Source organism: Eupeodes corollae, chromosome 3 (genome assembly GCF_945859685.1).
Source record: "Eupeodes corollae chromosome 3, idEupCoro1.1, whole genome shotgun sequence".
NCBI lineage: Eukaryota > Metazoa > Arthropoda > Insecta > Diptera > Syrphidae > Eupeodes > Eupeodes corollae.
Window position 1 is genome coordinate 72,297,212 of NC_079149.1, and position 26,912 is coordinate 72,324,123.

At 28.3% G+C, this 26,912-nt stretch overlaps 1 protein-coding gene across 6 annotated transcripts in view; it reads left to right on the plus strand.

The window, feature by feature from the left end:
* LOC129952611 (protein muscleblind) overlaps window positions 1-16,645 on the plus strand; it is a 269,585-nt gene extending 252,940 nt beyond the window's left edge. For 3 of the 6 annotated variants that reach the window (XR_008782344.1, XR_008782345.1, XR_008782346.1), the window contains 2 exons: window positions 14,697-14,781; window positions 16,508-16,645. Coding sequence is in view for 3 of the 6 variants with exons in the window: in XM_056065321.1 (XP_055921296.1) it covers window positions 13,476-13,545; window positions 14,697-14,754 (128 nt within the window). In the remaining 3 variants the exon portion in view is untranslated. Of the gene's footprint in view, window positions 1-5,952; window positions 6,124-8,373; window positions 9,065-13,475; window positions 13,546-14,696; window positions 14,782-16,507 lie in introns of those variants that run through there. The other 3 variants (XM_056065321.1, XM_056065323.1, XM_056065322.1) reach the window with 3 other exon arrangements.
* Window positions 16,646-26,912: the final 10,267 nt, after the last annotated feature.

The following is a 26,912-nucleotide window of genomic DNA, read 5'->3' on the forward strand; positions in this document are numbered from 1 at the left end:
AATGTATAAGATGTTTTTATTTACATTTAAAAGAAATAAAAGCTTTTGTAATGTTTCCAGCATTGCTATGAGCTTCATATAAAAATGTCATTACTATCAAAATTCAAACCTATTTATTACTTACATATTGCTTCTTATACACATATTAAGTTCTTTTTTGTTATTTGCTTCAAGTGAAAATCGTAATTACAATTCATAAATGATTTCAGCAACATATAAAAACTGGGGTCTTTTTTTAGTTTGAATGTTAATGTGTTAAATTGGTTTAGTATATTTAATGTCTTAAGTGGACTTCAAAAGTTTTTAAAAGAAAGTTTAAAAAATACGTTTTAAATCTTTGGTTTGGTTGATTATTCAACTAACGTGCATACGTATCTTCAAAAATGTATTTAAAGGTAATCGATAAAGCCTTTATTTTAGTGTGTATTATAAACTGCATGTTACGATATACTTGTCACTTTCTATATAAATAATTATATTTTCTCCATATATAAAACCTCCCACAAAATTAAGGTTGGCTTTGTAGCAAAGAAATATATCACATTTTGTTTTCTATTATTGTGCTTTAAATGACGAAGAAGTTTTTCAGCATTTTTAAGAGCACGCACAATTTGGCGTTACTAACATATCTTACACACAGCTTTTCATACAATATACACTCCTTCAAAAAATATTTACATAAAACTTCTTACAGGGATGCATTTGTGATTTTTAACAAAAATATGGTTATTTTCAATTTCTCGCTTTTAACAGTATTTTGTTATAATTATTCTTCAAAGAAGCATATGTTTTAAACTGAAATTATAGCAAATTATTTATGTTTTATAAGTTCCTTTTATCATTTACTTAATGATATATAACTACTTCGTAGTCATATTAAAATGTATGCATATCGTTTTAATCAAAATAATTAGCAATACTATTGAAGATAAATGATGAAATATGGTTGTGTTCGAAGGAGGAACATACAGCGCAGTATAGTTTTCACAGGGCTTTATGTCACAATATGCACTCCCGTTCACTCGTAAAATTCCAGTATTTTGTTAAAGTTTAAGTTAAGTTTTTCCGGGACGGTAGCGCTTGTTTCTAATACACAACATTTTTAAGACAGTCTATTCAGCTTTATCCTTCAGTAAACAACAACGCTTTTGTCAAGCTTTAACAAAAAACACACATTTTTTTGCTCATCGAAATACACGCATACATATTATTTAATTAAACTTTTAACAACACACTTCTTTTGGAAATGATCAGAAGAAAATATTATTTTGACAAAGCTTTCTAAACTTTTGTATACTAAAAAAGTCTTTTCAGTATCAAATAATACATATTAGCCAATCCTTTTTTTATTACATCAATAAGCTAATTTGTATTAAAAACTGGTTTTCCTGTTTCGTTGATCCTGCTTGTCATTCAACATAAAACTTTTTCTCTAATATTCTGGGGCTCTCAATTAATTAAGGATTTTGAGGTTTATAACTTCCTCGCAAATTTGAATTTTTAAATATATTAATAAGAGCAATTTAATTTGCAGTAGCAATTATACATATTAAAATCTTGTACGCATTCTGCTTAACTGGAAAACTAATTGACACATCGGTAACGGCAATTTTCCAATGAAAGGGATTAAGCAATGAGCAAATGTTAAATAATTAAAACTAAAAAAGGGAATTATTTTAAAATATATCATCAATACGTTGGGTAAACTATAACCAAATTTTTAAAATGCAATGGATTTGCTAAAGTGACCGGGAGTGTATTATAATACTTTCTGCCTTATCTTTCTTTTGCTTATGTTTGATTTACATCATATAATTAAATATTTGATTTATATAAATTATTGTGACGTTCCTAAGATGCTAGATACCAAAATGTATTGTTTAACTTCTAATGTGAAGAAAGGATACACTTTTGATTTTTTGACATGTCAATTCGTTTTTATTTAGTGTTATTATGTTTGCTTATATACAAAGTTGATGTTTTCAAACGATTTTAAGGTTTCCGTCTTTTCTCATAGATTTTGTGAAGAATACAGATTACACATTTTTAATTCCGATGTTACCAATAGTCTTAAAATAGAATTGTGAGTATAAGTACTTGTACAATGTACATGATGATGTACATATTTTTGTTTGGAATTAAAGTACTTATATTGTATTATTTGTTTAATTATTTTACTAAATGCAATCGTTCAGCTATAAACCTATTGGCATTGAAAATTAAAATTATTTATGATTCAACATTAGATATATAAGAATATACTTTGTCAAGACAAACGTCTTGACAAAGTGACAAAAAGTCTCCAAAAACGTACATAACTTTTCAACGGTAAAGATTTGTTTTCAAAAATAGTTCTTGTAATTCAAACTGTAACTTTAAATTCTACTAGTACTATAAATTGTATTAATTAGTATATAAAATGTTGTGTTTGTTATGATTTGTTTCATTCTTATTGAAAAGAAATTTGATTTAACGAGTGTAAGACTGACTAAATTACAAATAAATATAACAAACCATTTGATTCTAACTTCTGTGGCATTTTAGAAGTGTCATGTAGGGAGACAGAACTTTTCGCATCTAGTTCTAATTCACTAGTTCCTTAAAACTCGAGCAATAGGTCTTCAGGGAAATTATTTTACAAATTTTGTTTGCATAAGAAAGCATTGACTTCTGGTTATTTTTAAAAACCCGTAAGCTTATCTTGGAAAAAAACACTTTTTTGTAATATTAATTGTATTAATTCTCTTTTTGTTTGCTTTTAAATCCAAAATAAATTTCTAAAAAATTTGTGAAACTGTATCTAATATTTCGTTTGTAGTTTTGATTTCTTATGGTTTCTAAATAAAATTAAAGTTATTTAACTTTGAACTACTAGAAAAGCTTCCTGACCTCGATCTGATTTGATTTTAATAAACAGGTTTAAAAGTCTGGGTTCAATAACCAGAGCTGTTAAACTTTTAAGCTTTAAATGACAAAAAACACAAGGTGTAAATTAAAGCAGCCAAGCTCAACAAAAATTGAAAAAAGTTGACTTTCATTCTTCCGTACAAAAAATGAGGATTTATTTTGACTTTTGTTCTAGGTATACCAACTTAAGCTATGAATTATAAAATGTTATGGCATAAAGTTTTTTTAATTCATATAATTTATAAAAAAAAATGAAAATAGTCTGTTTTAATAATAAATCTCTTCACACTAAAGTAAAAGAGTTTTCTCAAATTTTCACCTATCAAAATATTGTTCATTTTGGAGACACTCATTTTGATCATAAGTAAACACTCTGAAGCTTTCTGATCCTCCAATATAGTAGATATATATATATATATTATCAAGTTACCTTTTGAGGTGAGATTTTAAACGAAGCATTTACACTTTTAAAATAGTACGAAGTAATAGTGATCGGTTGAAATAATTTTTGAGTTCCAAGTTGTGGCCTTAATTTCGATGAACTAAGGTTTGAATATCTACAAGCTTCTTTCAAAAATATTGTTCGTTATTTTCGTCAAACTTTTGGCCCAAACCACAATAAATGGATTTCAAATCATTTTATACGTGCAAATGCAATTTTTTCCTTTGAATTAAGTTAATGAAACCATTTTTATAAAAAGAAGAATTTTCGATTCATTGCGACAGTTGAATTTAATTTTAAACTCTTTATTTGTTATGAAAAACACTTAATCCACCATTATCACCGGAAGGTAAAGTAACGTTAAACCACAGCATGCGAAAAGTCGATGCTTTGACATTTTATAGTTTTTGAAACTGGTATAGCTTAGCTTGTAGAAAAGAAGTGACTGGAACTATTTTTCGATACTACCTAAACCTCGTTTAAAAATTCATCTGTAATAAAATTTTATTCGATATGCGAATTATTTCGAAGTGAAATGTATTTTGACTGCACTAGAAACAACTTCTCTAAAGTCGACTTGAATTTTGCTGAAATGAATAATATCAACGCTTCAAAATGTTTTCAATTTTGTATTTATTTAGTTCTAATGCAGCACTGATGAATTTTTTCAATATTAGTAAAATAAGAAGTATTCTTTTTGAGAGGTCAAAGCTTTGTAGGGTTTAATACAACATATATATATGTAGGTATGTACATATATATCGTTTTTACTCGACCGTAGTAGTTGATCGACTTTAGAGATATCCTTAATTTTAATCACGCTGAAAAAATTTAAACAGCAACACCTTTATAATAAATAATACTAGTGTGGTATTTGAATTTTGCACTTGATTCTGACGTGACGGATTGAGTTGTTGATCTTCATGATATAACCCAAAAAAATAATGTTTTGAAAAATATTTTTTCAATCATAACACTGTCAAAGCAACAAATGAGGAAGGTTGACGTTGAAATTTGTCTTGGTAAAAGTGTATGTTGTATTGGACTATAAATCTATTAAGCAACGTTGCACATGTCGCGATTGTTTTTGTTAAATTGAACATATTGTGAGGTATGAGGTTACGTTTTATATTTTTCACCTCTCAGACCAACAATATGAATGCAAAAAGGAAAGGTGTTTATGAGTTACATTGTTGTTGTCCATATGCAAATTTGTCTTCATATATAGTACATATACTGTTAAGGCATTTTAATTAAGATTGTAAATTATACTGAGCCTAAAAGATCAACAATGACATTTTATTTTTCCTGGATGAATGGATGGTAATGATATATGTTTTGAAATTATATAGGACAAAGTGTATCCGGTGAGACTAAGAACATACATATATATCTGAAAAAAATTAATAATTCACTTACCATATTTATTATTATCAAAATGAATTTTATTTTGTATTCATTCTTTTAAGAATTGATATGGTGTTATATTGAAGCTCATATTTATTAAATTCTATCAAATACTTCTGGAAACATTACAAAAATACATTATTTTAAGATATAGGCTTATGAATTTATATAAAATAATAATCACTAGCACTTCAATTATATTCAGTCCTAACCGCTAATTTATCGTAAGCAACGAACAAAAATCTAAATCTACTAAAAGCAAGCATTAAATGATACACCCATAACAAAATTCAATACTTTATTTTCCTTGAAGTTTTTTTTTTTGCAAGTGTTAAATGTCGTTTACGATGATATAGCGGTAAGGAAAGTATGTGTAGCCGGTATTAATTCCTTTGATAATTCTTTCAACATAATTAAAATAGATTCTAGTACCCATTGATAAGAATTTCTGAAGTAAAGGTTTTGTATGTAAACTGAAATATATAGGGTGTTTTGGGTTTAATCAAAAATCCTTGTTGTTTTTCACATTCTCAGTTGTCGTAACAATGTTTAAAAATTTGCCATAAGGTTTATAATTCCAGTTTTGAAGTATGTAGGTAATGCGTAGACAAGATTCGTAATCGTTTTCGTATTTTGGAACTTTGTATTGCTCTTATTTTTCAGCCGAAGAAGTTGTACTGCTATAGTGAGTTTGTATGTATTGTATATATTTTTTTAGAGAGAAATATTGGTTTCTTTTTATTTTGCTATAATTTCAGTTAAAGTTTGGCGTACAAAAATAAGTTAATTATTTAATTTTAATTTAATTAAATCGGAGCTTCAAGTTGGTGTTACAAAATGTCGCACATTCCTAAGGTAAGACGCACTTATTTTGTTTTAATTGGGCAAACGAAATTTAAGACAAATGTATAACCAACAGTTTATTAGTTTTGTTTTATTTTGTAGATTATAAGAATTTTTTTGTTTTTAATATTCATATTTACTATTTAAATAACATTATGAATATTTGTATTTATTTTTAACATTTTATGTCAACAAATAATCAATACAATTATTTTTATTTCTCCAGGTCGAGTCTAACATTGATAATAATGCTTAGAGTTTTTGTTTAGTTTTGGATATCATTTTAAATAGTTTAAACTAACATTATCCAGCTTATCCTATATTGAAATTAATAACGCTTTATTCTTTAGCAGTAAAGGGCACATACCATTTAAATGAAAATGCTCAACCTTTTTTGTAAAAAAAACTTTTTTGCTAAAAAATGAGAATCGAATCTCCACCTGCTAAATGTCTTTGGATGATGGAACTATCTATGTGAACAGATGCATGGCTACCGAAAACCAACTAAAATCCCAAGCTATGTTTGTGCGTGTGTATTTTGCTAACAAATGGATACCGTTAAAAAAAAGTTTTATGTTAAAAATTATATAATTTGCTTGTCTTAGGAATAATATACGTAGTAAATCATCTAACATTGAATAAATAAAATACAGAATGGATGAAAGCACAAATACTTTAAAAATGCAAACACCACTACACAAACCAACTTACATTATCTTTACATAAAATTTTGAACACAACTTAGAGTCACGATATCTGTGATCTTGACATAAACCAGAATAAATCTTACAACAAGTTTATATGTACAGTGTATTATTTTTAACAGGCTTTTGTAGTAAGTATGATGCTTTAAAATTTGAAAAGTTTGCTTATGTTTTTCCCTTGCTTTCAATTTTTGCAATTCTTAAACATTTTAGAACATAACATATAATTCTATACATTAATTGCTTTTTACAGGCTTTTACACTAGTAGCTTATATCACCTGTTTATAACTGCTTAAATTGACAAGAGGTGATGACATCTAGAACAAAACTGTGTTTCCAACAGTTTTTTTATGTACAAGTTGCCCAACTCGCGAGAAGGACAAACAACATTATTAGAAAAATTCCGCTTACCTCAAACGCAACAAAATTACTTAACTTTTGTTTGTTCAGGGTTGAAACCTTGACAGCAATGAATTTCAATAACTTTGAACTTTGCCACAAATTAATGAAAATTAACCGATTTTAACCAAAAACCGACTTTCAAAAGATATGATGGGCTATTTCACGTAGCATATAAATTTCTGAAATAGGAAATGAAAACATGTTTAAAATGCGTTAGAAACATCCTCCAATAGTTTCTCTTACCTAATATACAGCTTTTGGCATTAAGTGCTTTCTCAAATTTGCCGTCCGGATTCGGCATATAAACTGTAGGTCCCCTACATTCCTGCAATTACTTGTACACAGAAATGGTTGAAAGTTGTAAGTTACTATGACCTGTTTCTCTACGGGACTGCTGCACCAGCCAATTAATTTATTTAATATATAAAAAACGTGCTACCAAAAAATCGCTTAATCTTAAACATTAAAGTAGTTCCCGCTCTGGTGGTAATTTTATCACATAGATATAAGTTTCCTCAAACCAAATCCAAAACATTTGTAACGCTTTTATAAGAAAAGATAAATATGCTTGCAATATAATCCGAGGAGTTTCCGTCTCTAATGCTTTTCTAACAAATAAATAAAATCGCGTTTTGTATCCAACTTATGATAATAAATTATGCTAAACATGGGTACCAAAAAAAGAATATGCAATAACTGATTTTCTTAAGATATACTCTTACTACTTACATATATCATCTCAAATAACACAATTTTCGAATCGAAAATAAAGTACATGATAACTGTGCTCAAACTATACTGGTATTCTAAAAGTTATTTGTAAGCGTATTTCATTTGATACCAAAATAATATTTCTAAATCCTGCACGAAGAATATAAATTTGTGCAGCCAGAAAATTCAGATTCTCCGATTTTTGAAAATAGTTGATTCTTAAACATGTATACAGTTATTTATATTTAGCTTAGTCTAAGCTCTTATTTGATAAACATCCCATGTATGTACGCGTGGGCCTAAACTCCATTAAGTAATAGTCATCTTCTATGAAATTGCTACCGCAATTTTATTTGGAGTAGTCCGAAATCTGCCTAGTTTCTTTCTGTAAAAATGCTGAGAACTTATCTCCACGATGAGCGTGCCCTTCGAATATAATTCCATACCATAGACCTTACACACTTTTTTCTCCGCATTGCAGGCATCGTACGTTAGTTCTTGCGCCTAAATCTAAGTTGTTTTAAATACAAGATAATTAAGCTTTAACCACCTGGCAATAATTAAAACAAAAAATTAAGATCTTGTAGATAGACTGCGTATACTTTATTTTTATAAGAAAAAGACTCCCGACTCATAAGTACGTATACATACGTTTAAAAGACTTCTTTCTACCTAATAAAGACAACAGAACAGCCTCTAAGAACAAACGTTATACTTGCTTGTTTTACTGCCTTTAGTGTGTAGGTATGTACCATCATGCACATTATAAAAAAACTACTATTTAATATACATAATTATATTTAAAACAAAATTTCAAGGTTTTCGCTCATACATTTTTTTCTTGTATATTTTTTAAAAAATTTACATGCCTCTCTCTTACGCACAAAAATCGGCAACATCATATAATTATCTACTTGTTTTGTTGATATAAAACAATAAACAAATTTTGTTTGGAGGCTATCTATATTAAATATACATATACACACAAAATAATATACATACGACTGCCACACCTGCTATTTTGTGTTGCATTCAAATATGCGTATGTGTGATATTCTTACATACGAATGGATATTCCCGATTTTTTCCAAAATTCTCTTGTCAATTCTGAACTCACCTTATATTGGATCGGAAAAAAACACTATTGCTACTGCAAAAAAAATGGTGATGGGATTGCTATACTCTGTCATGAGATCGATTTCTTTTTACCAACTATCAAACTTATGTAACTCAAAAATAACATTTATTGGACTGTACTTCTACGCATACCCCAACGTTTGGATACATTACATTTAACGGGGAACCTACAATGTATCTATCGGTACCCATCTGCATAACAACCACCTACGGCTGATACATCCTGTATGGCTGATGCATCCGATGCTTGACAATATGATTACATACCTGCATGTGTTTATTTTTGCATTTCAAATATTGCTTTGCACATACATATATACGTATAAATAAATATTTAATAATAAACTGATTTTTACAATACTTCATTTAAACTGTATGTACCGAATTATTTTTTTTATTTAAATAAATATTCACTTTTCAATTTACCTAAACAAAATTAACCATGATCTATGTTTCTTACCGACATTTTGTACTTAAATTTATTTAAATTGCATGGTCTATTTAAATTGTTAACTTTGGCCTTTGTGAATTCAATACAAATTTTTAATAAAGCATCTAGTAAAGTACCCTTAAACGCATCTTATGTTATTTACACTGACGCAAATGGGCAGGTACCGTTTAAATTATAAATATTTTTAATTGTATTACATCCTTTGTCGTTTTAAAAGAAAATATTGTTGAAATATTTATATTTTGTTTGTTTGTTTAAAAATATTATTTTTATCATAGGGATGAATGTGTTAAATTTATGTATGAAAAAGCTATTCGAAGAAAATTAAGCAAGCAATAAAAAGTTTAATATATTTAATTTATTGAAAATATGAATGTATAGTAAAAAGTAATAACCAATACAAAATTTGCTCTGTTTTCTAAGATTTTCCGAAATTGTACTATATAAGCTGCTATTCGATACATAAAGTTGGCAGGACAGAGAATATCTTCCAAACCGACAGACCAATTAATTAGTAACTAATTATTGTTTTTATTTTGCCACTTATAAATGTCATCAATGGTTAGTCTATAAACAGTTAAAGATGTGTTAAGTTCAAGTTTATAACGATAGTTGTTTAAATGTGATATTATTAATAAAAAACTATTATAGAAAATTTAAAAAACTATCTTTTAAAAATTAGATTAACTAAAAGTTATATTTTAATATGGGAATGTTTATAAAAATATAATAATTCTGCTCCAATATTGTCGTTTGGGCTTCATTTAAACATTATGACCCGTTATCCAATTGAAAACATTATAAGTAGATTTAGAAATGTTAATATGTGATCCCTTTTACAACGCTGAGACGTCATAATAAATTACCTCAAAGGATTCCAATAAAAACACCAATGACCAGTTCTACCTTCACCTTTACTTTATATTAATAAACTCTGCCACAGAATAAAAATAAATTATGTTAAGCTCATACAGTCACTTTAACTTTTATTGAATTGATAATCAATCGCGTGCTTAGACGCAAAAATATTTTTTTCTTCTCACTTTTTATATTTACATATTTTTATAAAGCATGAAAAAATGTGTACTCGATCTTCGAAAGCCAAACACATAGCCTCAATCTGCAAATTTTTGTCGGGCTAGGGCCTATTACATTCCTTATTGAGTCCTTAATTGAGCTATCTTTGATTAAAGATTTCCCACGAGTGGTTAAGGGATTATCTATTCAATAGAAATTATGAGTATATGTTATTATTATTACTTATCATTCTCTATATTATTATTTTCACATTTAAAGTTTTGATAACATTGCTAATAACATAAATCTAATCTGTAATTATAGTTCAAATTATTCTATAATTATGTCATTTAAAAATTATCAAGTACATTTTTTGTATGAAAAAAAGTAATTTTAGATTTTAAAATAATTCTGCAATAATTGAACATTAATTTTATAATATTTTCTTATTGCAAAAATTAAATTGTAATGTGAGTTAAAAATAAATCCATAAGTAAAGTCAACAAATACAGTTAATCCGCTTTAGCCGGCTTCATAACATTTCGAAAACAACTTGACCAATTTTGGTCTATAAGCATTTTTATACGCAAGCATTGTTTTAAAAGCCGTCAATCTTTTTGCAGCATTTACAATTAATTGCATACAAAAAAACAAACAATGTTGTATTTTAAGGCTATTATGTAGGTGCAAAGAAAGAAGAACAAAAGGACTAAAAGTGTAGTCGGTTCAAGTAATTTTTTTTGGGAAAAACTGAGTTAAGTCAATTTTTGGACTATGTCCTTGATTTTGTTTGCCCAAAAATATTCAAGTGACATTGCAGACTTTTCTGTAAATAGCCTCCATTAAAAAAAAGAACATTGTAATAAATCGAATACTCACTTATTCCTCTTACTTACTTACTTAAGGTGGCGCTACAGTCCTGTGTAAACTAGGGCCTCACCCAACAAACTTCTCCATCTATCTCGGTCCCTAGCTAGATGTCTCCAGTTTCGCGCTCCAAGTTGGGTGAGGTCACTTTCCACTTGTGTGCGCCATCTGATCTGCGGTCTTCCTCTACTGGGCTGTCCTGTGGGTGTAGATTGGAAGACTTTCCGGACCGGAGCATTGGTTTCCATGCGCTCTACGTGACCCAGCCATCTTAGTCGTTGGACTTTTACCTTCTGGCTAAGTCTAAGTAGCTGTACAGTATTTTGGTCCCTCGAGAGAGGACGTTACCACTCAATTACTTTCTTAGTCCAAAGAAACAGCGGTTAGCAAGAGTTATTCTGCGTTTGATCTCAGCGCTGGTGTTGCTTTCTGCGTTTACAGCGGAGCCTAGGTAGACGAAGCCCTTGACTACTCCAATGTTACTTCTGTCGATGGAGACGTTTTGTATGTCCTTTCTTGACGACAGCATGTGCTTTGTTTTGCCCTCATTAATCGTTAAACCTATTTTTGCCGCCTCTGCCTCAATACTCACAAAAGCCATATTGACATCACGCTGAGTTCTTCCGATTATGTCAATGTCATCAGCATATGCTAATAATTGGACAGACTTTTGAAAGATAGTGCCTCTAGTGTTGACGTGTGAGCTCTGCACTATTCTTTCAAGGACGATGTTAAAAAAATCACATGACAGCGCATCACCTTGTCTAAAACCTTTTTTGACATCGAAAGGTTCTGTTAAGTTTTTAGGCATGGCTCTATACAGCTCGGCCCTGTAGATGCTGTCATATACGGCCTTGAAATCCTCATTATATCAATTATAACAAAACGTCTTTTCTGAATCCCATCTAGCCAATTTTCGAAAAAATAAACCTACTTTATTTAACTAGAAAATAATAATTTTGAGTTGTATTTACAAAAATTAAAGCTAAAAACTAGAATTTTGCTTTGCAAGATCTTTCGTTTGATGAACATTCAAATTCCTTCAAGTAGATATTTATTAAAAACATGATTAGAATTCAAATCAGCTTACTGAGCCTACCTTAACTAAATTAAAAGCTATAAGATTTAATCTGTGTTAATTTATATATATTATAACATTGCAATGGAATTTTTTGTCAAAAATAAGACATAGTTTAAGTAATGAACGCAACAATAAATCAAAGTTCAAACGTAAAACAAATTTTACTTTAAAAAAATAATCTTATTTACGAGTAAATTAATTCTTCCAAAGATTACTTACCTAAAGTTAAAAAAATCGAGCCTAGAAATAAAATTTACTATATAGTACTTCAAACGAATGCAAATCTGAGGGATATAAATTGCAGTAATCGTATTTATTATTAAACTTACGAGTACTTACTTAAGGTGGCGCTACAGTCCTGTGTGAACTAGGGCCTATTTATTATTAAACACCTAGCAAATAATTACGCAGTAAAAAAATGTTTATTGAGTGGCGTCTCCTTTTCCGTTTTGTTAGATACATTGCCATTTACTTAATATAAAGTGTCAAGAGTATTTAATATTAATATTCATTGGTACCCGTGGCATGATGGTTAGTGCGTTGGACTGTCATGCTAGAGGTCTTGGGTTCGATCCCTGCCTATGCCATCTAAAGTCTTTTCACGGGTACTGCCTCTTGCGAGGAATTGACAAATTCTCCAAGAGTAACTATTGTCATGAAAAAGTGCTTTCTCAAAAATTAGCCGTTCGGAGTCGGCATATAAACTGTAGGTCCCCTCCATTTCTGACAACAGTCCTCGCACACAGGAATGGTTGAGAGTTGTAAGTCACTAGGCCTTGGTTCTCAACGGACTGTCGCGCCACCCAATTTATTTTATATTTATTATTCATTGTTAAATTAAGCTTTTAAAATTGAAGTATCTGATATGGTATTTATGGTCCTAAAGATCAGTGTTAGTGTTCAATTTTTTAACTTTTCTAAAATTTCACAATTTTAACACACCTACTGACAATAACCGGTCATGAACAGTTAAGGAAAGTTTTTGATCATCTTCTTTGGTTTATTGATGTGTACAAAGTAAGCCTAAAAACATTCGAATTTTTGAGTGATGACTTTTAAGTTGTATACATTGTGAATTTTCAAACTTACTACAAATGTGTATGAAATATTCGAACAGAAAAGTGGTCACATTTATCAACATTTTTTTTTCTTTAAACTACCTCACAAAATATCACTATGTAATAGGCTTTTGTTTTGTATTACTGTTTTATGTACCTATGTATGTAATATAAACCAATGTTTTGAATTAAATGATTGATTCAATAGTTTATTTAAGAAGTCGATAGTATATGACGCATTTATAAGTTACTTTTTCAAAACAAATTTAAATAATATTATGTTATACATATAAAAAAAAGCTTTGAATTGTTTGACAGTTAATTGAATTAAAAAAAAAATAATATTCTTATCTTCCTTTCTACGCTAAGTTTTGTTTAATTAAAACGAACATTTATGCATAACAACAAAAATTTAAAACAAAAACTCAATACATTATTAAATTTCAGCCCCTCCGGAGACGGGTGTATTATACTCGCAGTGTCCTATTCTAATGAACGGCATTATATATGTTATTAGGTAAAAATCATTTCTGACAAAATATTTTAGTACGCAAAAACATATGTAGTTTCATATCTCTTTTTTAATAATTTTTTTTGTTTAAAATGTATATGAATTTTAATTTAAATTTTTTATTTATAAAAAAAATACAAAATAAACAGAAAATACATTTTTGTGCTGGCTTCTTAAAAACATATATATATATATATTCTGTTGCATTTTTTTTGCAAAATCTTTGCCTATAATTTGCCAAAATGTTTGCTTTAGGCAACTTGAAAACACATATTTAAAATATGAAAAAAGTTATGTTTCTAAAAACCATACATACTTGTATACACAATAACATTTCAACTGCTTAAAAAAGTATATACATATGTATATATATATACATTTATATATATATGTATATTTATATATGTGTTACATATATGTCTATTACGTTACTTTAATAATAAAAACATAATTCAAATTGCATCCTACTTACTTTTTCTAGTGCCACCTATTAGGATATGTTTCTGTGCAATAATACATCCTTATCACATCCACAAATTTTTTCATAAATAAGAGTAATAAAACAAATCAAAAAAAGTACGAGCAATCAATTTGTATTTAATCAAAATATAAACCGTTAAATGTAGAGTTCCAATAGTTTAACTCCAGAAAATGTAAATTCAAATCAAAACCTAAGAAAAATAATGTGAGTTTATTTGTTTTAAATTTTTATCGTTATCGTTTCAGTCTTCTCATACTGCTACTTTAATAAGTTTTATATTATATTTTATGTGTACCTGCTTTATATTTAAAATATTTTGAATTCCTTTGCTGCTTAATTTTCTTACGAATAGACTACAATAACACTTTTCGCTATGTGCTTTTTTCAAATATAAAATACTTGACGACATTGAAACACAAGAGAGAAAATAGCTTAAATAAGAATTTATGTCATATATTTACAATTTAAATAGGAATATAAGAAAATTGTTATTCTATTTAAAAAAAATGCAATTTTAACAACTACAAAAACTAATACAAACATATAATTTTATTATTTCAATATATTTTTGCTAATATTCGCGAATTACATAATTCAATTATTTTTTAACAACAAATTGAAAGATTCTAATATATTTGTTTTCATTTTCTCTTTTTAAACATAAATACAAATCTAGTTACTGGACACCCTCCCGGTGTGCCAAGATTTTAATAGATCTATGTGCAGTCGGTTAAATTGCAGATTCGTCCATTTAACTGAAGGTAAGCATAATGACTTTGTAATAACCTTAATGTATGCATGAATTAATTTTAAAGCAAAGCGATAGGTATCAATGACTAAGTCGTGTAGTTTTTAACTTACTAAGATATTAATTGTTTTGAAAATGTTTCTATCAAAATTTAAAATACAAATGTTGGTATTAATTACGACAGAAATCAAAATATACGAATAATTTTCGTATAATAATTATAATATTGTACGAGTCTTTTGATTCATCTGAAATTTAAACAAAAAGGGGCTGGGATGCGACCCACACTGATAACTTCCCATACTGTCTGACTATTGGTCTTGCTTAAAAGTTTGTAGGTTCGTGTTGGGTAAAAAAGTTGTCAGTTGAATTATTCTTAAAAAAATACCAACAATATTTTTCATATAAAGAAATAGTTTAGTTTGAAAATCTTTTTTTGTTAAATAGATTTTTAGTCGAAAACAAATTTTTACCAATTTTAGTAGCATTTCTTAAATTTTTACAAATTGGATGAATGAAATTAATTTCAGAGATATCAAGAACCGAGTTTTTACCAAATTTGCGTACTATATTTTTAGATTTTATTTTTTTTATGAAAAAACGCACTGTTTGGATTTTTATAGAAAAAATACTTTAATAAAATAATTTTCTGTGAAATAAACGAAGTTTGTAGACAATAATTTTAATTTTTGAAAAGCTTTTTGAGTCGAAAGTAAATTTTTACAAAGTTTTAGTATTGTTTTTTTTGTTAGGTTTTTATTTTTTGTAAAAAAAAAACTGTCAATTAGATTTTTCTAGAAATTTTACTGAATTCCAAACACTATAAATCAAAGTTTCTCCAAAAGTAATTCTTTTTATGAAAAGTGATTTCTCAAATTGGCCGTTCGGATTGAGCTTAAAACTATAGGTCTTCTCCATCCCAACAGGAATAGTTGAGAGTTGCAAGTCACCAGGCCCTAGTTCTCAACGGACTGTTTCGCCACCCAATTTATTTTTATTTTAATAGTCATTCTATGACATTGTCTTATATTGTCACCATAAAAATAATATCGAATTTATGTCTATAAATTCTGTTTTTGCAACGGAATGACTGACCAGGCAATAGAAAGAGTGTTGAAACATGGAAGAAACTTAATCAACCCTAAAATAAATTTAATTGCAAGTTTTTAGTTAGTTTTTTCTTCTTCAAATCAAAAAGTCTTTATTTGGAAAGTATTGTACTTATCATGGAAGACGAAAAATAAAGTGATATTCATGTTTGCTTTGAAAACATTCAACACACATGAAATACTTATGTAGTAGTTTACGTTATGTTGCTTTTCGTCGAAAACGATATTTTCATCACTTTTTTTAAATTAATATCTTTATTACGCTGTATTTTAGTAAAATGTGTTCAAATGCTTTTCCTAGGGTTAAACTAAGGCTCTCCATTGGTCAATATTTCTTAATCAGAAATACATATTCGTCTTCCAAATTATTTAAGAAACCATATTTGCATTCATGTATTTAAACAAATATTGAACAAACCGGAATTCCTTATGTTGGTCCTTTAAATACACCCTACTGAATAGGTTATATTGTTACAGATATGAAAAATAGTTCAACGGAAAAATAGGAGAAAATAAGATACGTCGAGAATTAGGATCATTCTTATTATTTAGCTAAAAGAATTGTTTAGTGCTGGATTTTGTTTTAAGTTAATTGTTTTTAATCGAAATATGTATTTTATTTCTTTTTAGACGACAAAGTTGAAGTATGTGATCAACGTGTGGCTGTGTGTCGTGATCATGCTAATGGTCAGTGTAGACGTAAACTATGTAAATACTATCATATACCGGTTGCATTGCCACCGGCAAATATTATGGCTACTATATTCAATCAACAACCAGCGCAACAGCCATTACATCATCAACAGCTAGCAGCTGTATCAACTATTTCACCTAATGAGCAGAAACAAGAGCAGATAAAGAAACAACAACTTACAATAACAACAAATGTAACTCGTTCAACTTCAGCCACTTATACCAGCATAAGCAACCACAATAATAATAACAACTTAATGAGTAGTTTTAGTAATAATATTATTTATAAAAGTATTACTGAAAAGAACAACAATACAGTAGCACCGCATCAACATAATACCATGTCACCACCACCACTTTCACGACAAATTTCTTCATCAACAACAACAAATTCATTTGGTACACAAAACTATACGTCGGTATCACCCTTATCACCAAAATCAAGAAGTGAATCATCAAACATTTTTGCACTAACCACATCAACCAATACAATCCCTTCACCTGTAATGGCAACAACAGCTTCTAATTTATCTGCTGTCGCAAACGCCTATACACCAACATTCCAACGTTTTTTGAAAACCCAACAACTACTCACGCCAGCACTCGGCTATTATGATATTATTAATCAAGGACTTAGTAATATTGACACAAGTTGTTTTCCTCTTTTGTCATCAAACCCAACATATGCAGCTGCCCCAATGCTTTATACAGCAACCACTCAACATCAGAATCAGGACCCCGGCTCAGGCAGTATAAACAATAAGAAAAAGATCCAATTAAGTGCAAGTCTTTTGACTCAACATCCTAGTAATACTACGAATCTACCAGAAACCGTTACAACATCTACAAAATAGAACATAAATGTTAAATGCTTTGCTTAGGAAAGATATTGAAATCATCGAAGAAGTTAAATGTAACAATAAATAAGTATGAAAAACCAGACATGAGGCTGTTAGTAACAATACCTGACAAAAGTGGTGATCTCCCTTTTCTTTCAAATTAGTTTCATATTTGCAATTTGCAGAGTTATCGGCAGTTTAAAAACAAATATAGGCGACATTTGATCTGCACATTTTCACATTTTTGACCTTCCAACAGAACGACATTTATTGAAATCTTTCGAATACAACAAAATTATTAGAGCCTATCCATGCATACATTTTCAAAATAAAATGTTCCTACTTGATGTTTCGAAAGGAGGAGTATAGACATTATACAACAATATGGTCGATATATACATAAATATGTTATATATTATTTACAGTTAACTAAGCTACTTTTTTCCAAGTTGTTGTTCCATTAAACGTGTATATGAGTACATTGGCTGTGCAGCCCAACACTTAACACCTTTGAAAAATGTTAAATTGATAAATGGTTTGTCGATTGTTGTACGTAGTATGAACATTTTCTTTTTATGTAAGTGAAAACACAAAATTTATAACACTAAAGATATTTACGAAACACACTCATCACATGACATTATATAGGTATTTATTTATGATAAATATCATATTGCTACATTATTTTTAATATAGAGTAAGTTATAATGTAAAACATTGTGAGTTCTTATAAATATTTATTTGTCCACTATGTACGAGTTTGTGTACATAGCTTTGGATTCATAAACCATACATTAATGTTTTGTAACAACGTTTCTAGTTATTTAGGCACTTACATGTTACAATTAAAATTCACATAAAAGTATTACAACAAAAAAAAATACAACATTATTGCAGAAAACATAAATGTAAATGCAAGTATTTTAAAAAAAGACAAAACACACTATTAGTATGAACACGTTTGGAAAAAATGCGGTCTTAATAAATTGAAATACCTTAAATAAAATAAAGTAGTAAATAAATCAAATTTATAATCTGATATTAAAATACATGAATTTGATAATCTCATTAAACTTATAATTATTTAGATGACTCGAAGAAAATATTAACAATAACCTAAACGTTACAAAGAAAAATTAAAAAAAAAAACAGTTCTTTGGGAGTGAAATATACATAAACGAAACGAATTACATATAATGTCATACATATTTAATCTTCACTTAAGGCATCGTTTTATGATCGATACTAAAAACTGTAACGATACCTTACTTTTTTGACAACCCCAGAATAACCATCGTAAAACAACATTATGAACAAGCAAAATGTAAATAAAAAACACACTAACTAAACTAAATATTTTGTTACCACATTCCTTATAAAAAGCTCTTCTAAAATCTTTTGGTTATCAGGTATGAAATTAAAAACATTAAAATTCTGCATAACTTATCTTATTTTGACTAAGCGGACTTAACTACTTTAAGTTTATTTTTTATTTTTTGTAAGAAAAAAAATGGTTAAAGTCCACATTGTCAACTATTGACGTCGGATTCAAAATGAATGTCGCAATAATCGATACTGAATTTATGTAAGATGGTCAAATAAACTGTATTTCATTAGTCAAAAGAAAGAATGTAATGTTTTAACCCTATGGATTACAGTTCTGTGTCAATAATTAAAAATGATGATCTTGAACCAAGCTCTTCAACGTTGTGTGTTTCTTTTTTTGTGGCCCTAGACACACAGTTCTTCCCTTTCATTTAATAGGCTAAATCGAATAGAAAAGAGTTAAATGTTTATACTGTTAAGTTAGTTATTTTGAGGTCGCTGAGTTCATCGATAGTAACCAATACTGTGAATGTAACACCATTTTAATTAATATATCCAACAATACCATTTTTAAGCAATAGACACACCAAAATACTTATTCTAAATGAAAGTTGATCTTTGACTTTATTGATTTTGATTTTAAGCAATTATTAAGAATTTTATAGTATGTACTGAGATTTAAATTTCAAATTTGGATGGAATATATACCTACATATGTGTCTAAAGCACTTTCTTGCGGTAATATATGTTTTATTTAAAATCGATTTGGTGTAATCGACTTATCAAAGCTACCCCAGAAAAAATCTTTTCTGAAATGTAAGAGACCAGATTCCGCTCAAGACTGACTTTATTACATTTCCAGTATAATTTATCTACTCAAGTCTAATGCCTTATATATATAGTTATATAAGAGAGTGAGAACAACTTTCATCTATACATATCATTTTTTTTTATATTTTACAGTCTACAAACTTGTTGTTAATTGGTCTTGAATTGGGTGTTACGATTGAAACTTGTCTAATTTTTTAATTTGACAAAGTAAGCAAATTCTGTCCAATAAGTTATTGTTTATTTCTTCATTATGAATGGTTCATTATTAAGTAATTCGAAGTTAACTAATCTAATAAGTTGTTGTGCAACCACATTTGATTTCTTAATAATGAAGCTCCTATCAATTTAATTTGGAGAAAGTATAATTTACACGTAGAAATTGTGTTGATTCTGGTTAACGATCATATATTTTAAAAGGTTATATAAATATTTTTTGGTATTGCAAGAACAATGCATTATTCCAAAAGTAGGTGAAAATGTTCTACTTACATTACCATTTGACATAATGTATTGCTTGTACTTTGAAAATTCAGAATTTATTCAAAAGATGTGTTCAAACCCGTACTTGCGGCTTAAACAGTGGTTTAATTTTAAACATTAGAAATGCTTTTAATAACATGCCTTAACGTAAATTAAAACCAATAGCTCAAATTTAAAAAGACAACAAAATTAGATACATATTTATAAAGCACTGTGACTGACACTGTCAAGTAAAAATTGATCTATTAGAGTATAAGGCCTTTATGTTCTTCTTATTTGTATGCCATTCCGTTTTAAATCAATTTGAAGTTGGCCGGCGCCCCGTTTTTAGCAGGAGTTTTGTCTTGCACTCCTCATTCGTTTTAAAATAATAAATATTCATCTCAGACCATTTTTTAAAGCAAGGCCTTATTCCCAATCCGAACTTTTCCCATTAAAAGTAATCTTATCATTTTGCTTTGTCGAGGCCTAGAACATAAATCCATAATTTTAAGAAAGATGAAAATGCCACAATTTTGCCTTTTCTGCACTAGACTCATCTATTATATAATGAGAATCATTACATTAATTTTTAAGAAATAATTTTAATCAAATGTCAAAACAATTAGGGAACAAAGTTTCACCATCAAAGCATGGATCTATTATAAAGTTAAAACAAACGTGATTTGATTTTCTTCAACCAAAATTTATTAAATGTATGTGACACATAAAATTATGTTTTTACAAGCACACGTTTATTATTGAACCAGTATTTTGATCGTGCAACGAATAAATATTTGTATTAATTGGCGTTTTTCTTTTTTAGTTCAGAACTGAGCACTGAGGAGAGTCTGAGCGAATAGAATAGAGTAGAGTTCTGAGCAGAGTATGTTCAGGGCTCTCTGATTTAATTATTAAAAAACTTGAGCACAAAACTGCCATGATTTCAAATGTCAAATGTCAAATGTCTTACTGTCAAACGCAAATATTTGTTAATCAAGAAAAGTAAGACTAGTTTATTGTTTAACAAAAATGGATAAAACTTTAAGGGAAGCATTTAGTTTGTTTTTGATGATAAAGATGAAGAAAATACTGTGGAAATTAATCAATTAATTTATTTGTTTGTAGTATCGCTCTTTCATTTGGAGTCGACCTGCTCAAATGTTATCTTAACATCGAATTCTCCGTTAATTTGTTGATGTATTGGTTTCTTGTCGTCTGTTTGAAGGCGTTCGAAATTGTCTTTAACCAAATTAATTCAAAAACAATAAGGCGCTGGTCTATTTGACGCATGAAATATAATTGATTCATAACAACGATATATGCAATTACTTCTTTCTAAAAAGCTAGCTAGTTATAGGTTTAACTAGTAGCTAAAACTAGAAAGCTAAATCTTTGTATTATAAATATCAAATACAGACTAAGTTCGCCTAAACTGGGAAAATATAGCTAAGCTCAATGGTTTTAGCTTTTTTTTATGTTGTTTGTAAATTTTTGCGCCTGGTAGTCTAGACCTTATATTAGGCAAAGTCTTAAATGAGAAATCTTAAGGGGTTTAGAAATAGCAATAGGAGTGCAGTTTTGTGCCAAAACTTCATTTTGCATTTTCTGTTTCGATTTCTGTGAGACTCGACGGTAATCGAAAATGGTTATGAACCTTACCCGCAATCTACTTTAGTTGTTCTCCTCCAAAACCTTGTGGTACACAAAAATTTAAAAAAAAATTGTGAATTTTATTAGGTGTGTGGATTTCTGACCCTTGTTATAAATGTTTAGTTATCTTATGCGGCATATAAACTGGGTCATATTAAGATGAAATATTCATAGCACGGACTAGAACGTTAAGCCGTTTTTCATTACCGTAAACTGAAGCTTAAGATGGATTTTGATTCCTTTGAAATAGAACAACTTTGAAAAGCCAGTGACTAGAATACCATTATTGCTAGCTAGCTTCATTTCATTCTTCCAAAACTTGCCTATGCTTTAAAATCGAAGTTTTAACCTAAGTTTAGCAAATTTACTTATGTAATTTATGTGCACTATGTATGTAATTTTAATTTGATGTGATAAAATCACCAGTATCAAGATCAAAACATTCATACAATTCGAACACCAAGAGTCGTCAATGATACATAATAAATTCAAATGCTTAATACTAACTGCGATTTAATAATTTAAAGAATTGCACTTAAAACTTATAAATTAGACAATGCAAATTCATCAGGAACATTTGCTCGATTTCAATGGGGGCAATTTTTAAATTTACAGTGTATACATTCCATAAATGTGTACATTTTCATTGTTTTTTGTTTGTAAACAAATATTTATAATATTGTAATAAATAAATTTTATTAAATTTTGTAAATGATCGTTTTAATCAATCAGATGTTTAAAAACAGACATCACTGTACTCATTTCTAAAGAAAAATCTCGTTTCATTTTAGAATTAATCTAGTGATTTCTGTTTGTATATTCTGAATGGTGTATTAGAAATTTTCTAATTTTAACCTTTGATTGTTTAGTTAGTTAGAATGTGTATGATGAAGGAAGAACACATTTGTGAAATTGTGATCTTTATAAACAAATTTTTAAAGAAAATTAAAACTAAATGCTTAAAACATTAAGGACTTATTACGATTAACGTAAAAATGTCTTTCTTTTTTTAATTTTTCTGCAGTAGCGCAATTTTTACGTTAAAACAAACAAGAAATAAAAATACACAGACACAAATTTAAAGTTAAAACATTATAATATATAACGAAGTTTTTATAGAGATATTTATGAATACAGTTGCAAATATTTTATATAAATGTTTTTACAAAAAAAAAAAAAACAACCAACATACGAAGTAAAGCGAGAACGTACACATTAAATATGTTAAAAAAAATAAGCTAGAAATTAATCATTTTTAAAAAACACTTAGTTCAAACAAAAACAAAAATATTATTTATTTGGAAACCAGTGCTCGACTTTTTCGCCATGAATTAGGGCCGGCCAAATCAACTTTGTTATTACTTATTTCGCAAAATCATTTCGATTTGTATTTACTTTAATTTTGTTTGATATTGCTAATTTATACGAACTTGGCCTCTGTACGAAACAATCGACGGGGAATGGTATATTTAAGAAAATGATCGTTTTATACCACAAATTGCTAAACTTTCATCTAAAATTGTTGGTTGGCCAAGTAAAGTTAGGCCAAAATTAAAAAATTGGTAACAAATCGTTTAACAAAAGCATTACGGTTAGCATAGAGCATTCCTCGTACGTCGTTGTATAAATAGTAAGCTTTGTAGCCCCTTTAGTAGGTGCAAAGTTGGGTGTATGAAAAGTTTTTTGTTGCATTTAAAGCAAAGTACACACCTCACCGCTACTTCTTTTTTTGAATATAAACTATATCCTCGCTACGTATATTCGCTTAAAATATAAAAAAAGAAATAAACCTGCTGCGTAGTATTCTTTTTTCTAAATGTTTATGTTTTTTTCCATTAGCTTATATTGATTGGAACTGAGAAATAGGAAAAGAAAGCAGTTTCTCAGTTTTATTATCGGGTGGGCACCGATGAAACAAAATTAATTGTATTTATTTTTTAATTAACTTCAGCTATAAATAAAAAAAAACTCGTTCCCGAGATATCAAGACACAGTGATTTGTATTTTTGCATTTGTAAAAAAAATATATTATACAAACTTTATCTCCAACCTTAAGACCGACGAAATAAGGTACCTTTAACTCATCAAAGTTTGTAAAAAAAATTGAACATTCATTTTTCGAAGAAGTGATAAAATATTATTGTATTGTTTTTCTCGCAACCAACAAAACGTTTGGGACTTATGTATATACATTAAAGCCCCAAATGAGTTAGTTAAAAAACGAGACTTTTCTATAGGTATAAATACCTCCACGTTTCCCCTATTATGTGAATACGAATAAAGAATGATTTTTTTAAAATAAAAAGGGATTGTTGTTGTTAAAGGCACCGATTTATTGTTGCAACAAAGTCATTAATTCCATCAAGTCCTCGGGAAATGGCATTGGCTTACGTCTCAAGATTTTCTCTTACATCTTGAATTGTGATTGCATAGTGTTCATCTTGAAAAAAAAGTTATTCAAATACGATGTAACAAAAATCTCAAAAACACGCTGGTGTGTGCATCAGAGAAAAGATGTTAAGATCTCGACGTTCAATCCTCAAACATGTTCGGTTAGTAAAGAAAAGTTATTTTTCCTAAAGTAGTAGTTAGGTTTGCAATCATAACAAATAGAAGAGGATTTATTGTTGGATATTTTTTAACAAAATAATTACTTTCGTTAGTAAAGAGTATCAGTTCTAATTGACATTCTTCTTTTAATACTTCTAATTTGTTGTAAGTAGCATGATATAGCATTTTGAAAAAACATATTTAAGAACGGAGAAGCTTAACAGGTTCTAGATTTTACTTCCAAGAAGGGCTACATACATATACACATTTCTGAGTTTTTTTTTGTGTCGTGCATATGGAGCTTATAGTATCTTTACAGAATATTATCTAAAAAATTGTCCGTCCATTATAATCAGACCTTAAATAATTAAGTGCAAATATTAACAAAGAAGGAGTTGTATAAAAATGTTCGATTTTTGTTTTGTATTAAGTAAATACATTTCTATGCACACGTCCTAATCAGTAATCATGTCAAATTGATACTCGCAAACACGAAGAATCGTTTAATCGAGTAAAGCTGTCTAGTAACGGAACAAAGTTAGTAAACTAAATAACCATGACATTTTGTTTCTTTGTTTATAATTTTTAAAATTTGAGCATTAAGCCCTTGCTAACATTAATGGTTTGTTTCTTACTGATTTTTGCAAAAATATGGCGAATTTTATGCGAAGGATAAGTTATCCTTTGTATATATATTTGAATATGCAAATGTATATACAATGAGTTATCTCATACCAATTCTTTCAGGTTTGAAAGAATTTGTTTTTTGAGAGTTGGGTTTATATAGCAAAATAGTGATATATACAAACCTTTTCGACTTATAGAGCTTAACACATTTCTTCGATTTTAAAATTATAATTTAAAAATATGGTTAACAAAAATCTGCATTTTTTTATTTTGAGAAATAGAACTTGGGGTAGTAATAGACTGATAGCATTTCATATTTCATACATAATGCTGTAACGTTTTAAGAATAATTTCTGTTTCCCATACAACACATAGTTACAAACAAATTTAGAACAAATTAAAACAACAACCTTACAACAAGGGAAATCTAATTGAAAGTTGCGAAAGCATAAAATTGGAATGTATAATTAATGCATCTCAATATTAACATTGATGTGACATAATATATGATGAGATATTGTCAAGCTCATGCCTTCTAAACCAGGCTTGTTTCCAATTACCTACACAATGCGAGAATTCCATTGTTCGCACAATATGCAAAACAGTGACATACATATATATTTATATCCAATCCCATTAAATCGAGTATGAAAAAAAGTGAGGGTTTTTAATAAGATTTTGATCAGAAAGTATAGGCATCTTAATAAACAAAGAAATATTATAATAAAGACTTCTTTCCATTTTGACTTAATTTAAATAGAAACAAATATAAAATGCTTATTTGGATTACATACCCATATTTTAATACATGACTATAGGCTACCGGTATCGTGCCACCGACATTTTTTAAAGAACAACAAACTATTGCGACGTCTGGGTTTGAATTAAATTTTGTTAGTTAAAACTTATATTGCAAAAATGCAATGTCTATTATTGACCCAGTTCAGGTTAAGACGTGTGCAAACATCCTATAATTTTATGTATAGAAATACCCAGCAAGGAACTATGAAAATATTAGATATATGTATTAAGTGACTTCTTGTTCCTACCTTAGGGTATTATAAGTAAATGTAAATTATAATCAGAACATCAAATGAGTTTATATATTTCATATAACTTATAACAGAAAATAAATAAATTAAGGAGATCGCTATAATTTTAAGTTTTCTTGATATTTTATAGGTTATATTATGTAAAGTAAACATTTGTATTTTTATTATAAATATTAAATATATACAATAATATATACATACATACATATATAAACTTTTTTGATTAGGTTTATATATATAGGTATTTTACAATTCTAAATTCACATCAAATAAATCATTAAACGAAATGAAAGTGATGCGTCAAATATTAAATAATAGCAAGAAACTTTATTAAAAAAGTTTTTAAAAGAAATAATGTAGATGAAAAGAAATTACTATAAAATAAGATACAAGAATCGATAAGTAAAAAAAGTTTTAATTTGCCTTATAAAATATAATATATTTCAATATATAAAACAAATAAACTAATAGTATTGTATTGGATATATCTACCTAATATGATATTATGAAATAAACTAATTTTGAACACAAATTTTTTGCATTTCTTTTATATTTATCTCATTTGCATCAAGAGCCATATGAGCAGTAAGTATAAAATATTTTAGATTTAGTAAATTCGTTAAACTAGAATGCAATGTACAATTTTAATGTACTAACCGTCATAACAAAAGGGCATTTCTAAATGTAACTTTCTATACTAAGCACAAAGAATTCAAGCTTTGTGTATCCAGTCAGCGCCAACACTGCTAAATCGAAATTAAGTTGCTGTAGAAATGACAAAAAATGTATTGGTCTAAACGAATGTTAAAATATAATATTTAGCTAATGAATTATGAAGTACCAGCCTGCCATGGTTAAAATTATTTAAGTATTTTATATTATCATTTATAGACTTTATACAAAATTTAAATTGCTGTTAAATTCTTATACTTGTATGACTAAAACTAAAATTTAACTGGCTTAGAACTGGTGGTGATGATATTAATCCATTACTTTCTATGACTG